Here is a 12,936-nt window from a genome sequence, read left to right as displayed (position 1 = left end):
GCTTTACATTAGGATTCACTGAACAATCTATTTAGTACACACAAACCTCTTTCTTCTCATCTTGGTTGCTCTTAACTTGCTGAATACCATCTGGAAAAGTTATCAAAGCAACATTGTCAAAAATCAACTAGAGGGGAAAGAATCATGAGGCAAAGGTAATCCAGAAGCCAACAAAATTCATGGATGTTGAACCAGATTCAAAGAAACATCTAGCCACTTTACCAATAAGAGGAAAAAGAAACAAGCATTGCTCTGTGAATCTTTCATCTTCGTTTCTTCTTCCCACTTTACTTTCAACTTAACAACTTCAAAGCTTTAAAATCCAGAAAGAAAGGCAGAAACTTTTCGAAGAAACCTTGAGAAAGAAGACGATTAGCGGCTTTGTCAGCATCCATGTTGCATTTTACAAGCATTGTTGCGCTAGTCTCTTGTTCTGAGCACTTCACAATATCTGCATTTACATTACTGTCTTCGTCTCTCTCGCACTTTCTCGACTTTTCCTTGGCCTGGGAAACATAAGAAAATAAGTGGAACAGGACTTACAAAGGTTCAAGCTTTAACATTAGGAATTACACAACAATCTATATATACTACACACAAACCTCTTTCTTCTTGTCTCGTTTACTCTTCACTTCCTGAAAACTATCTGGAATCGAAATCGAAGCAAAATTGTAAGAAATCAACTAGAGTAACTTAGCAAGATAGAAGCAGAAGTAACAGTTGGTATTAGGCTAATTCTCTAATAAAATTCGTAGTAAAGAGCTTATAAGGGAGATCAAAGAAACATTACAATTTCTAGGGATATACGAAGCAAAAGGGTTAACGAGATTCACTAGCACAAGGTTTAAATTCCCATAAAAACTCAAGAAACATACCAATCACTCAATCAGAGGGAATAAAACAAACAAGCCTTGCTCTGGTTTGTTTCATCTTCGTTTCTTCCACTTTCAAGTTTCAACCAAACAACTTCAAAGCTTATAAAACCCAGAATAAAAAGGCAGGATCTTTATGGAAGAAACCTTGAGAAAGAAGACGAGTAATGGCTTCGTCAGCGTCCAAATTGCATTCAACAAGCATTGCGTAAATCTCTTGTTCAGAGCAATTCACGACTTCCTTCATGTTCTGTACAATCTCTCTCGAACTCTCCGGAATAGCGTTAACGTTACTGTCTTCTTCTTTCTTTCTTTGTCCTTTCCGTTTTCTGCCGGAACCCATTACTGATTGTACAGAAACTCGTCGACCCACGATTCCTCTCAAACTCTTCTTCCACAGCCGCGAGTCAACACGAAGAAGAACAAACGAAAAGATTGATCTTTGTTCCTCTCTCTCTCTCTCTCTCTCACTTCTGGTTTTGTGTAATCAAGAAACCCTTTTTGAGTCCTCTCTGTCTTTTTTTTTTTCTCAAGGGAAATATATTGATTTAAACTGAAACATTACAAAGTTGTTGTAATAGCCAAATAGGCTTTGTTACAGATTCATTCAACATACTGACAACCAAATTTTGCTAAACAATGAGCAGCTGAATTACATGATCTCTTTATAAATGTACAATCACATAATCGAAATTTTGATCTCCAAAACTGTATGTCTTGTAGCAAGTTTGAAATAGAAGCATTTTCCTTTTGTCCGTTAACGAGCTTTACAAGTGTCTCACAATCACCTTCAAAGATTACTAAAATATAACCCCGAATTAGCGCTAGGCAAACGGGTTAAACGGGTTAAACGGATCGGGTTATTCGGTTTAATCAAAATTCGGATTGTAAATAATGTCACCGAATTGAACCGAAATTAATTTCGGTTTCGGATCGGTTGGTACTCGGTTTGTTTGGTTCGGATACTTGATTTATATTACCTTCCGAGAATAGCAGAAATTGTTCATATTTCAGTTAATTTAACCCGAAATAAACCTGTTGAAAGAGAAAACAAAAGAAAACAAGTACAAAAGCTTAAAAATCTGGTTGCTTCTCATCTAGGAAGTTTTACAAACCATTAAAGAACCTGCTCAGCTAGCATTGTATCAAGTTTAAAGCTAGCATTACATCATGTACGTTAGTAACTATTAGAAAGTTGTAGAAGTTACACGAAGCATGATAATCTGCATCAAAAAGTACTCAAAAAATCGGCTTCCAAGTCAGTTATATCCAGTCCTTTGTTAAGGCTGCCAATCCGCATCCAAAAGTAGGCAAAAGAGCAGCTTCCTATCTACTACCTGTGCACCATGAAAACCATAACAAAAGACTTAACAAATCTAATAAAGAAACAAAATCAAACATAAACTTAACAATGTAAATCAAATACATAATTAGAAACTAGAATATAGACTTCAATGCAAGACACAAGTAAGAAAACACTAAACTAAACACCTACGTTCCATACTTTGCAGAATCATGGAGGAGCTGCCACTGAATTCCGAGAATCTACAAAGGAAAAGAAGAGAAATTACAAAAGAGATTTGAAAAATTGAAAACATAGTTAAGAAACTTAGTGATACTTACCAAGAGATTCCAGAAACTCAACCTCTTCCAACATTTGCACCAAATTTGATACTTGTGCTTCTGACTTATATGAACACTTTAGCCATTGCTGTGCACATATCAAAACCTCAACCATGTAAGGAGTTAAGGAACTCCTATAAGAGTCTAACACTCGGCCACTTGTACTAAAAGCTGACTCAGAAGCCTTTGATGAGACTTGAATTGCTAGAACATCTCTAGCAAGTTCTGACAAGATTGGGAACTTAGAACTATTGCACCTCCACCAACTGAGAACATCAAAAGCTAACCCCAAACTGTTTTCAACTCTTACCTCAGTTTTTTCTGTCAAATAGGTCTGTAACTCATTGCAGCCGGGTTCACTTCTCTTACAGCCAACAAGCTGACTGTAAAGTGACTCCATCATCTCACAATCATCATCATACGAAATGTCACACATGATCGCAGGCTCAAAATCTGGAGGATTTGCATCGACTACTGGTTCAATCAGCCTAAGACTATAATCTTCATACAACTTCTTCATTGCACTTGAAATTGAAGAGTCAAGTTGCTTACTCTCTACTGTGTCCTTGCCATATAGCTGTTCGAAGCAGAGTCCAACAAACTCCAGTTTGTTGCGAGGATTGAAGGCACTGGCAATAATCACTAGAGGATTCATGTTATGCAATCCGTCCCAGTACTTCTCAAACTTGTGCCTCATTACATAACCTTGCTTTCGGATCTCCAAATCAGGACTAGAAGACTTAGCGGTTAGATTCCTCTCAATGTCAACAATTTCACTGTAACACAATGTAGAAGTTACAGTCTTTGAAGCTGAGAATGTCAAAGTAGCCTTGTAGAACACTTTCAGAAATTTTACCAATCTTGAAGCTTCCTCCCAATCAGCTGATGTTGGTGGTCCAATCCTTTTTGCTTTCGACTTCTCTTCTACTTCCTCGAAGTAGTCACAATACAACTTATCTTCACTCGCCATTTTCTCAAACGCTACCCTCTGCTTCATAGCAGCAGTCAGCATCATATACGTTGAATTCCAGCGTGTGAAAACATCTAATGGCAAGCTGCCTCTACATACCTTTCCTGTTTCACACCTCATTGCAAAAGATCTAAGCCTACTGAAGGATGATCTAACATACTTGACTGCATTCCTTATGGCAACTATACTAGAATTTGCCTTCTTCAAACCATCCCCAACGATCAGATTTAGTATGTGTGCACAACAGCGCATGTGTAGAAACTCACCATCTCTTACTAGAGCTTCTCCTCCTCTCAGCCTTAATGTCTCTGTGAAAATTTCCAGCGCCTTGTCATTGTTCTTTGCGTTATCAACAGTAACTGTAAAAACCTTGTCAATCCCCCATTCTTCAATGCAATCCAACAACTGTCCTGCAATGGTATCTCCTTTATGATCTGTCCAAGCATGTCAGAGGGCCAGTAAAAGAGCTTTTGCTTTTGCTTCTAAAGCTAAATTGGAAGGTAGTAATCTTGATGCTCCCCAAACCAGAGGATCCCCCTGATGGTTTATGATTATCCATCCGCCTGTTGAGACATGACTATGACTATTAAAAGCTGCATCAAAGTTACATTTTATCATCGGGAAAATAGGAGGTGACCAGGAAAGTATGTTTGGCATCAAATTGTTGCGATTGGGAATTCCAAAGAGTAAAGGGTTATTAATCCAGTCTCTTGTTTCAGCGTGAGCTTTTAAAATCGTGACTGTAGGTCCTTCCCGAAATCCTTCAAAGACTAGTAAATTCCTAGCTTTCCATATCCGCCACAATATCCAGAAGGGCAAGAGGGAGTCATGAGTGTTATTGTCATGTGTCTGTATATTAAGAATTGTTTGAATAGAAAGTTCCACATCCGTATGCAATTGACTGATGTATTGTGTTGAAATGCCCGACATACTCCAAACCATTCGTGCAAAAGGACATGTGAACAAGGCATGGAGAATGGTCTCATCCTCGTGGTTACATCTTGGACAGATAGCAGGAATGCACATACCTCTATTACGTAAGCGGGTTGTTGTTGGTAAAGCTCTAGAGAGAACCCTCCATAAGAAGTGTTTGATTTTTGGTAATATTTGTAATTTCCAAATTATGTCCTTTAGTTCAATCGAACCATGAGGAATATTTGGTGCAGGATTTGGGTCAAAAGGGTTATGAGTAAGAAACCAGTAACCTGATTTTACTGTATATTCTCCAGAGAGTGTAGAGTTCCAGATTAATCTGTCCTCTATTTTAACCTGAGATATATACACTTTTTTGATATCTCCACAATCAGCCGGGTTCACAATGGTGTCTACTTGTTGCGTATCCCAAGTACGATAACTTCCCGTCTTTTTTATCAACACATCTAAGGTCAGATTGCAGTTAAGATCAATTGTTCTTACCTCTCGGGATGGCATACTCTCCAAGACATTATCTATACCCAAGCGAATCATCTTACCATTTCCAATCAAAAAACGAGTGCCTTTCTTTATCAAGTCCAGTCCATTTAGTAAAGAAAACCATCCATAAGATTGATTTTTTCGTTCTTTTGCATCCAAAAGCTGGCCATCTGAATAATAACGTGCTTTCATGACTCTAGCAAAGAGAGAATTAGGAAATTTCAAAAGTCTTCACGCTTGTTTGGCCAACATAGCATCATTGAACTTTTGTAGATCTCTGAAACCTAGTCCACCTTCCTTTTTTGAGTATTTTAGTCTGCTCCGTGAGATCCAAGGAACACCTTGCTGATTAGCTTTTCGTTCCCACCAAAAATTCATTAGTAAAGTTTCTATGTCTGAAGTGACTCCTTTTGGTAATTTAAAACACGACATAGCATATACGGGCATGGAGACTGCAACTGATTTCATCATTATCTCTTTCCCTGCGGGAGATAAGTATTTGGCACTCCAATGAGACGTTCTCCTTCTCACTCGGTCTATAATATAAGTGAACATTTATTTCTTTTTTCTCCCAAACTGTTCAGGAAGACCTAAGTATTTTCCTCCTCCACCATGATTTGATATACTTAGTAGAGCCTTTAGTCTATCCTGAGTTGCACCATATACTCGAGATCCAAAAGTGATGACTGATTTTGATGGGCTTATTTACTGACCTGAATAATATTCATACACATCAATAACATCCCTTAAGACTTGACAATTCCGTCTATTGGCTTGACAATAGAATAGTGAATCATCAGCAAATTGTAGACGAGTGATTCTTGGTACACCATTTCCTATCTTGATTCCTTTTATATCTCCATCATTTCCTCTCTGTCTATTTCAATTTTTGGGGAAGGTAAAAAAAAATTCAATTTTTGAATTAAAAATCCCAAGTTCTTACTATTTTCTAGATAAAAATGTTAAATTACTACAATAAGTAGATTTTAAAACAAATATTCATAAGTACAAGGACTTGTTTGTAAAATGTTCGTAAATACTATTTGCACCATACAGTATAACATTAGCTCAGTTGGACCTTTTGAATCTTGACCGTTAACAAAGATAAAAGATGAGGCTTTTGCTTCCATTTTCCTCGCCGTTATCCGCCACGTCATCACCGGCGACGTCGCAATTTCTCCCCGAACATCCGCCTCCGTTTCAATTCGACTTCCCTGTTCTAAGTAAAATTCTGAAAAAATCGGTGATCGGAACCCTTTCCGGAGCTCTCTCGCTCACTCTCGTTTTCTCCTCGCCCCTCTCCTCCGTTGCTGCTTCTGATGATCCTTATCTCTCTCTCAAGCCGCCTTCATCATCGCAAGACTCTTCTCTGAACCACTTCGATTCGGCTCCGGAAGACTGTCCTAACGAGGAAGAAGCTGGTGATGCTGAGATGCAAGATGATGACTTTAAGACTCAGTTAGTAACTAATGAAGGGATTGTTGAAGAAGCTTGGGACATTGTTAATGACGCCTTTCTCGATACTCGTAGCCGTAGCTGGACTCCTGAAACTTGGCAGGTATGTGTATTGGCTTGTTGGGATGGATAAAAGACGAAACTTTTCATGTGTAAAGATTGAATTTTTATTTGTTACTTTGCAGAAACAGAAGGATGATATATTAGCTAGTCCAATTAAGAGTAGATCAAAGGCTCATGAAGTGATTAAGAAAATGTTGGCAAGTTTGGGTGATCAATACACTCGTTTCCTATCACCAGATGAGGTTTTTGTTCTTTGAATTCAGTACCTGGAATCTATGAATTTGATTGATGGATGAATTTTAATTAGACATCTTGTCTGTGTCACTTGTTGAAGTTCTCTAGGATGTCCAAGTATGACATTACTGGTATTGGAATTAACCTAAGAGAAGTTTCTGATGGTGATGGAAATGTGAAGGTGAAGGTTCTTGGTTTTGTATTGGACAGTCCTGCTGACATTGCTGGCGTGAAACAGGTCAGAAACCGGTCTAGTTTCTTTCTTCTAGTTTTGTTCGCTGTTGATTTCACTTGAAAGTGTTCAATGTCTCTTTATTTGCTAGGGAGATGAAATTGTTGCTGTCAATGGAATGGATGTTAGTGGGAAATCGTCATTTGAAGTATCATCTTTATTACAAGGCCCTAGTAAAACTTTTGTGGTTCTCAAGGTGGTTATTTCTTAAATTATAAGATGCAAACAACATACATGAGTACTTGATTGAAGTTTGGACTGAAGGTTTATGTAGTTTTTGCGTATTGCAGGTGAAGCATGGAAAGTGTGGACCTGTTAAGTCTCTTAAAATCCAGAGACAAGTTAATGCACCGACCCCAGTCTCTTATCGGTTGGAAAAAGTGGACAATGGAAAAGTCTCTGTCGGGTACATTCGCCTGAAAGAGTTCAATGCTCTGGCTAGAAAAGATTTGGTGATTGGTAAGCCTTTTAATGTTGAATGTCACATCAGAACTATCAGTCACATCCTTTTTTATCTACTTGTATTTGTGATACACATTTTTTTCACTATGTGCAGCAATGAAACGACTCCAAGACAAGGGTGCATCTTATTTTGTGATGGATCTTAGAGATAACCTTGGTGGACTTGTGCAGGTTCATTCTACAACTGTAACTTAAGACCATATCTTCTCAGTAATGCTTTACAACCACTTGATTCTTCACTTAGCCTGCGTTTCTCGGTTTTGGTTATTTCAGGCTGGAATAGAAACTGCTAAGCTGTTCCTAGATGAAGGGGATACGGTAAAGCAACAATGATTCAGAATTCTCAAAACTTTTTCAATTATTTTTCAGGAATAAGAAACAGAATAGCTTACTTTAACTTACATGTATTCCATCACGATTTGGTTGAACTCATGTTATATGTTGCACCTGTGTAACAGGTGATATCTACAGCTGGGAGAGACCCTGAGGCTCAAAAAACTGTTCTTGCAGATAAGAAACCGTTGATCACTGCCCCACTTATTGTATGTGATGGATCATGTAAGCCATATAATCTTTCACACTAATATGTTTTTTTTGCATGATGCACTGATTAGAATCCTTCTCATTGTTGCAGGTAATGGTAAATAACAGAACAGCAAGTGCTAGTGAAATTGTGAGTAATATTAATAGATTTAACATTTAAGCGCCGGAAGCTCATCTTTTTTTGGATTAGTAAGCCGAATGATTTGTCTTATTTTTCTCCAGGTAGCCTCTGCACTGCATGATAACTGTAAAGCAGTTCTTGTTGGCGAAAGAACATACGGAAAGGTTATTCCAAAGTCTTAACTTATTTTATAATGAATCTATCGATTTTGAAATGTTTTTGATCATCTATTTTCTTGTCAATTGAATTAATGGGGTTTTCAGGGTTTGATTCAATCGGTGTACGAGCTCCGAGATGGTTCAGGAGTTGTTGTGACAATAGGAAAGTATGTAACACCTAACCACATGGACATCAATGGTGGTGGAATTGAACCTGATTTCAGAAATTTACCAGGTTTAGTTAAGCTTTTAACTGAATCTTGAATTTTTGTCTTTTGAATATCTGATGATTCATTAGCCTCTAGCTCGTTTGTGATATATACAATATGCAGGTTGGGATGAAGTTAAAGAACGTTTGTCTAAGTGCAATATTCTCCAACAAAGTTGACATGCAGTGAAACTCATCAAGCTGTGTACCCCCTTTTTATTCTTTGCTCAAACGGTATACACGATCGAACCTGGCAAGAATTGATTTGAGTATGTCAAAGATTTGAGTGTAAATTAAGTTTTGGGTAAAGTTAAGACTGTTTATGCACTCATGTGTAGAGTGAAAGCGCTTCTAAATTTTGATCCAACTTGTATTTCTTGTCCGGTAATATCAAAAACTATTACTGAACGTTTCAAACTCATATTGACTGAACTTACCAAAATTAAACAATTTTCAAATAAAAAAAACTTCTATATAAAGATTTAATTTATGTTAATTACGTTTATATTTTGATTAGAAAATGAAATAAAATTAACATTGTTAAATGCATTTCAATACCAGATAATTTTTTATTATAAATATGTGTAAATATATTTTAAAGGGAATTTAGTGAGAAATATTATTTTTGAAATTAAAGTGATGAGAAATGTAACTTTTAGATTTTTTTTTTAAATGTCACTTTCTAATTTTATGCCATAAGAAAAAAAGATGTTTCTACCCTTGAGTTAAAGAAACGAGGGATTTTTAAAAAAAGGAGAATTGGACAACTGACATGCGTTTTGAAAGATAAATTTTGTGGTACTAAACACACACATAATGAACCTCGAATGGACCAGATCCAACGCCTGCAAGATTAGTCCATCCAAAATTTGTCCTTCAATCTCTGAAGTGGATCAGATCCAATTGGTAGGACTCAACTTGTCTTCTTGCATGTCTACTAACCATATTTGCCTCCAGTGGACCATATTTAATGCCCAAACAGGTTTTTGTCTACCATATTTATATCCTTCGGTCTCTTTAGTAGACCAGATCTGCTTTGTTGACACACTTGTCCATCTCAATTATGTCCTTCGCTCTCTTAGTGAACCATATATGATTGGTTGACGATACTTGCCCTTCAATATGAAATCATTTTCTCCACCCTGTAGTCTTGCTGACGCATGTACCGATCTTATTGAAAAATATCATACTCAGCCTTCAAGGAAGCATATTTAGTCCATCGGATCTGGTCCATCAGAAAAAAAAAAAAAAAAATTGGTTCAGATATCAGATTAGGTCCATTAAAGTTGTATAGAGAAGGAAACAAATAGAAGAAACTGAAAATTGAGAAATATCATACTCAACCTTGAGGGAAGCATCTCCAGAACGAATAAAACACTCTGCTCATCCACGACGGAGGCATGCGATTAGATGGAGGTGGTGATTTTGAAAGAATTTTTGTTTCAAAGAGAGAGAGAGAGAGAGAGAGAGAGAGAGAGAGAGAGAGAGAGAGATGAAATGAGAGAAAAAGATAGAGAGATAAAAGATCGAGAGATGAAAGATCGAGAGAAATGAGAATAGAAGGGAGAAAAATGAAAAAGAAATAGGAAAATGACAGTTTTGTCATTTTTGATAGATTAGAATGGACAGTATGACATTTTAGAAAATGTGTAATTGAAAGTGGCATTTATATTGAAGAATAGTACTGTTAATGGTATTGTCCAATGAGGTAAACCTATTTCCATTAGATAATCCGCACATCTTTGATCACGATGCTCTATTTCTCTTCACCAATACCGAAAATCACCAATTGTGTACGCTCGTGCAGCTTTAGAAACTACTCCAGTCAGGCCTTCGCAACCAAAGCTATGCTTGACATTTCTAAAAAGGTGGACTGTACAAGTAGCATAGTGCGAAAGTGGGTAAACTTTGGCGAGAGCAGAATAAATAGCTGCATGTCTGTCAGACACAAACACAAGGTCTTTATCATCAGGTACAAACTTCTGAAGATTTCTAAAAAACCATGCCAACCCAGCATCATTCTCTTTCTCAACTACACCAAATCAAAGGGAATAAATCTGCATATTCTCTTCTTGTCCTCTAGCTGCAACCAAACATCCTTTATACTTTCCTTTCATTGTCGTCCCATCTATCACTATTACCTTCCACAAATACTTATTGATATATCATGGTTTTTACGGTTTTTAACCATGATATAAGTGTGCTTTTTGAGTCTTTTGATTTGTTTTCTAGGATGTTTTAGAGTCTTAACAGGGTTTCTAGGATTTTGGCACGGATGTAGCGAAATGGAGCAATTTGGATGATTCTGGAGCATTTAACCGGAGGAAATCAATTTGGAGTCTGATTATACGAAGAGCATCGCATGAGCATCGGTCGACACCCACGTTTAGTCGAGACAAGTCTTCAAATTTGGAAGTTTTACAAAGTTGCCCGAAGTTTTCCATAATTGCAGCACAAGTCCCTGGCGTGTTTTAAGACATATATATATAGTATTTTTAGGTTTTAGAAACCCACAAGTATTTTTCTAGCAAGTTTTATTTTCTGCAACCCTGTGAGATTTTGAGAGCTTTTGGGAGAGAGAGATCTGAACTGCTTTGAGAGAAGAATTCATAAACTCCCTCTTTACTCTTTTAATTTCAATTTCTTATTATTCAGAATTATGTTTTGTTCTTTATTGAATATGTCTGAGTAGTTTGCTTGTTAGGTTCAAGGTTTTTCACAGGAATTTTATGGTTTATTAGATCTGTTATTTAGGATTCATTATCTTTCTAGATATTCATCATAGGTTATTCTTCATATTAATCTTTGATTGACCATCTAGAATTAATAACCTAGGAAAATAAATTGATATGAGAATATAATTGATTTTCCTGATAAAACTTTTTGATAAGCAAACTTATTTTATGCAAAGAGATTTGATTTAGTAATTTTGTGAACAATCTAAACCTGTTTTCAAAGCTGATTTTTAACCTAGAATTTTACAAAGAGATTTGGATTTTCTGGTTTTAAATTTAGATAATATTTGCAGTGAGAACTGATTTATTTTACAAAAGTGTTTAGAGTTCTAGATCTGTTTTTAATTGCTTGATTCCTATTTAATTATTGATTTAATATTTTGTAATTTCCTGAGAAATTCCCTGGACCTAGCTTTTTGATCTTCTGAATTTACAACACTTTTATTTAATATTTTGCATTGCTTTTCTTATTTAAATCAACTTGTTTAGCTTGATTATAAAACTCTATAATTTATTGTGTAGGCTTGAGTCCTTGTGGAATTCGACCCCTAAGTACTGCAGTGATATCTTAATTTGAGAGAGTAGCTCTAGGGTTTAAAATTTGAGCATATCAAATTTTGGCGCCGTTGCCGGGGACTCTTTGATCTACCATTAGATTTGAGTTTTTAATTTCGTCTAAATTTTTCTTTTTATTTTCTACTTACACGTTTTTGTTTTTCTTCTCTTTGGTGTTTCAAGTACATGCCTAATAAGCCTAACACAAAGAGCAACAAGACTGGTCCTACTGTGAAGTTTTCAAACCAAGAGTTGGGAAAACTTGAGCGTGAGAACAGAAAAGCAGCCAAATCCTTGAAGATGGTTAACACAATCATTTTGATTCGTGATGAGGACGATGCTTTGAGGGATCAAGAGGGTCACTTGCGCAATGAGCAGGGCCAAAAGATTGATGTAGAGGGCAACATGATTGCTAAAATCGTTGTCGGAGACGAGCAGGACGATGGTGTCGATCGACGCCAACTGGGTGTCGATCGACACCCCCTTCCAGCAGACGTACATGGAGTTGCCAACCACGTCCAGAACCCGGTTCGAAGACAGGATCAAAACCGGGATCTGATCAGGACTATTGCAGACTTCAACAGAGCTGATTTGATGTATGAAAACCGCTCTGCAATTGTTCCAGATCCATTTCCCAGGAATGATTTTGAGCTTAAGCCTGCTTACTTCCAGCTAGTTGGGCAAAGACCTTTCTCTAACCTGCCCCATGAGAAACCTTTGGACCATATTGAGCACTTTGAAGATCTGGTGACCAGTATCAAGGCCAATGGGGTGACTGAAGACTACATCTACTGCAAGCTTTTTCCATACCCACTTGCAGGAGAAGCATCTCATTGGTTGAAGCAGTTGCCAGCTGGATCTTTGACATCTTGGCAACAAATCAAGGTGGCTTTCCTGAACTATTTCTATGATGATGCAATGTCTGATGAGCTGAGAGTCAAGCTGTCCTCCTTCAAGCAAAGACCAGATGAAGCTTTCAAGGCAGCTTGGGTGAGATTCAAGGCTTATCAAAGGGATTGTCTACACCATGGCTTTTCAAGAGTACAATTGTTGAGTATCTTCTTCAGAGGATGTGACTGGGAGTATCAGTTAGCTTTGGGTGCTGCAAGCCATGGAAATTTCAAGACAAGATATCCTGAAGATGTTGAAGCTTTGATTGAGAATTTGGCCTCTAGCAATAGCACTAAAAGAGCAGATGCTGAAAGGAAGAGATTGCATGGAGGATTTGATTCAAACCAATTTGCTTCTGTTAATGCCAAGCTGGATTCAGTGCACAATCTTCTAGTGGGTAA

At 37.2% G+C, this 12,936-nt stretch overlaps 2 protein-coding genes across 6 annotated transcripts in view; one reads left to right on the top strand and one right to left on the bottom strand.

Moving 5' to 3' along the window:
• Positions 1-1,393, bottom strand: part of LOC104724741 — a 5,275-nt gene extending 3,882 nt beyond the window's left edge. Inside the window, exons 1-3 of one of the 2 annotated variants that reach the window (XM_019232219.1) lie at positions 876-1,393; positions 603-646; positions 223-506 (exon numbers count right to left, since the gene is read on the bottom strand). The gene's annotated coding sequence lies outside the window, so the exon portion shown is untranslated. The remainder of the gene's footprint in view (positions 1-222; positions 507-602; positions 647-875) is intronic. The other variant, XM_019232220.1, reaches the window with a different exon arrangement.
• LOC104724740 (carboxyl-terminal-processing peptidase 1, chloroplastic) lies at positions 5,970-8,775 on the top strand. 4 transcript variants are annotated; one of them, XM_010443285.2, is made up of 12 exons: positions 5,970-6,436; positions 6,519-6,638; positions 6,731-6,868; positions 6,954-7,058; positions 7,153-7,321; positions 7,419-7,495; positions 7,598-7,642; positions 7,783-7,866; positions 7,959-7,964; positions 8,090-8,152; positions 8,252-8,381; positions 8,479-8,775. In XM_010443285.2, exons 1-12 carry the CDS (start codon positions 5,990-5,992, stop codon positions 8,532-8,534), a joined length of 1,440 nt encoding a protein of 479 aa, XP_010441587.1. In that variant the 5' UTR covers positions 5,970-5,989; the 3' UTR covers positions 8,535-8,775. The 4 variants fall into 4 exon arrangements, 3 of the variants coding, with proteins under 3 accessions (XP_010441587.1, XP_010441586.1, XP_010441589.1); XM_010443284.2 differs by having other exon boundaries at positions 7,959-7,997; XR_757761.2 differs by lacking the exon at positions 8,479-8,775 and having other exon boundaries at positions 7,783-7,882; positions 7,959-7,997; positions 8,252-8,354.

The sequence above is a fragment of the Camelina sativa genome, chromosome 11, assembly GCF_000633955.1.
Source record: "Camelina sativa cultivar DH55 chromosome 11, Cs, whole genome shotgun sequence".
In the NCBI taxonomy this organism is placed as follows: domain Eukaryota; kingdom Viridiplantae; phylum Streptophyta; class Magnoliopsida; order Brassicales; family Brassicaceae; genus Camelina; species Camelina sativa.
The sequence above is the reverse complement of the archived record's forward strand: the minus strand, read 5'-3'. Positions and strand labels throughout refer to the sequence as shown.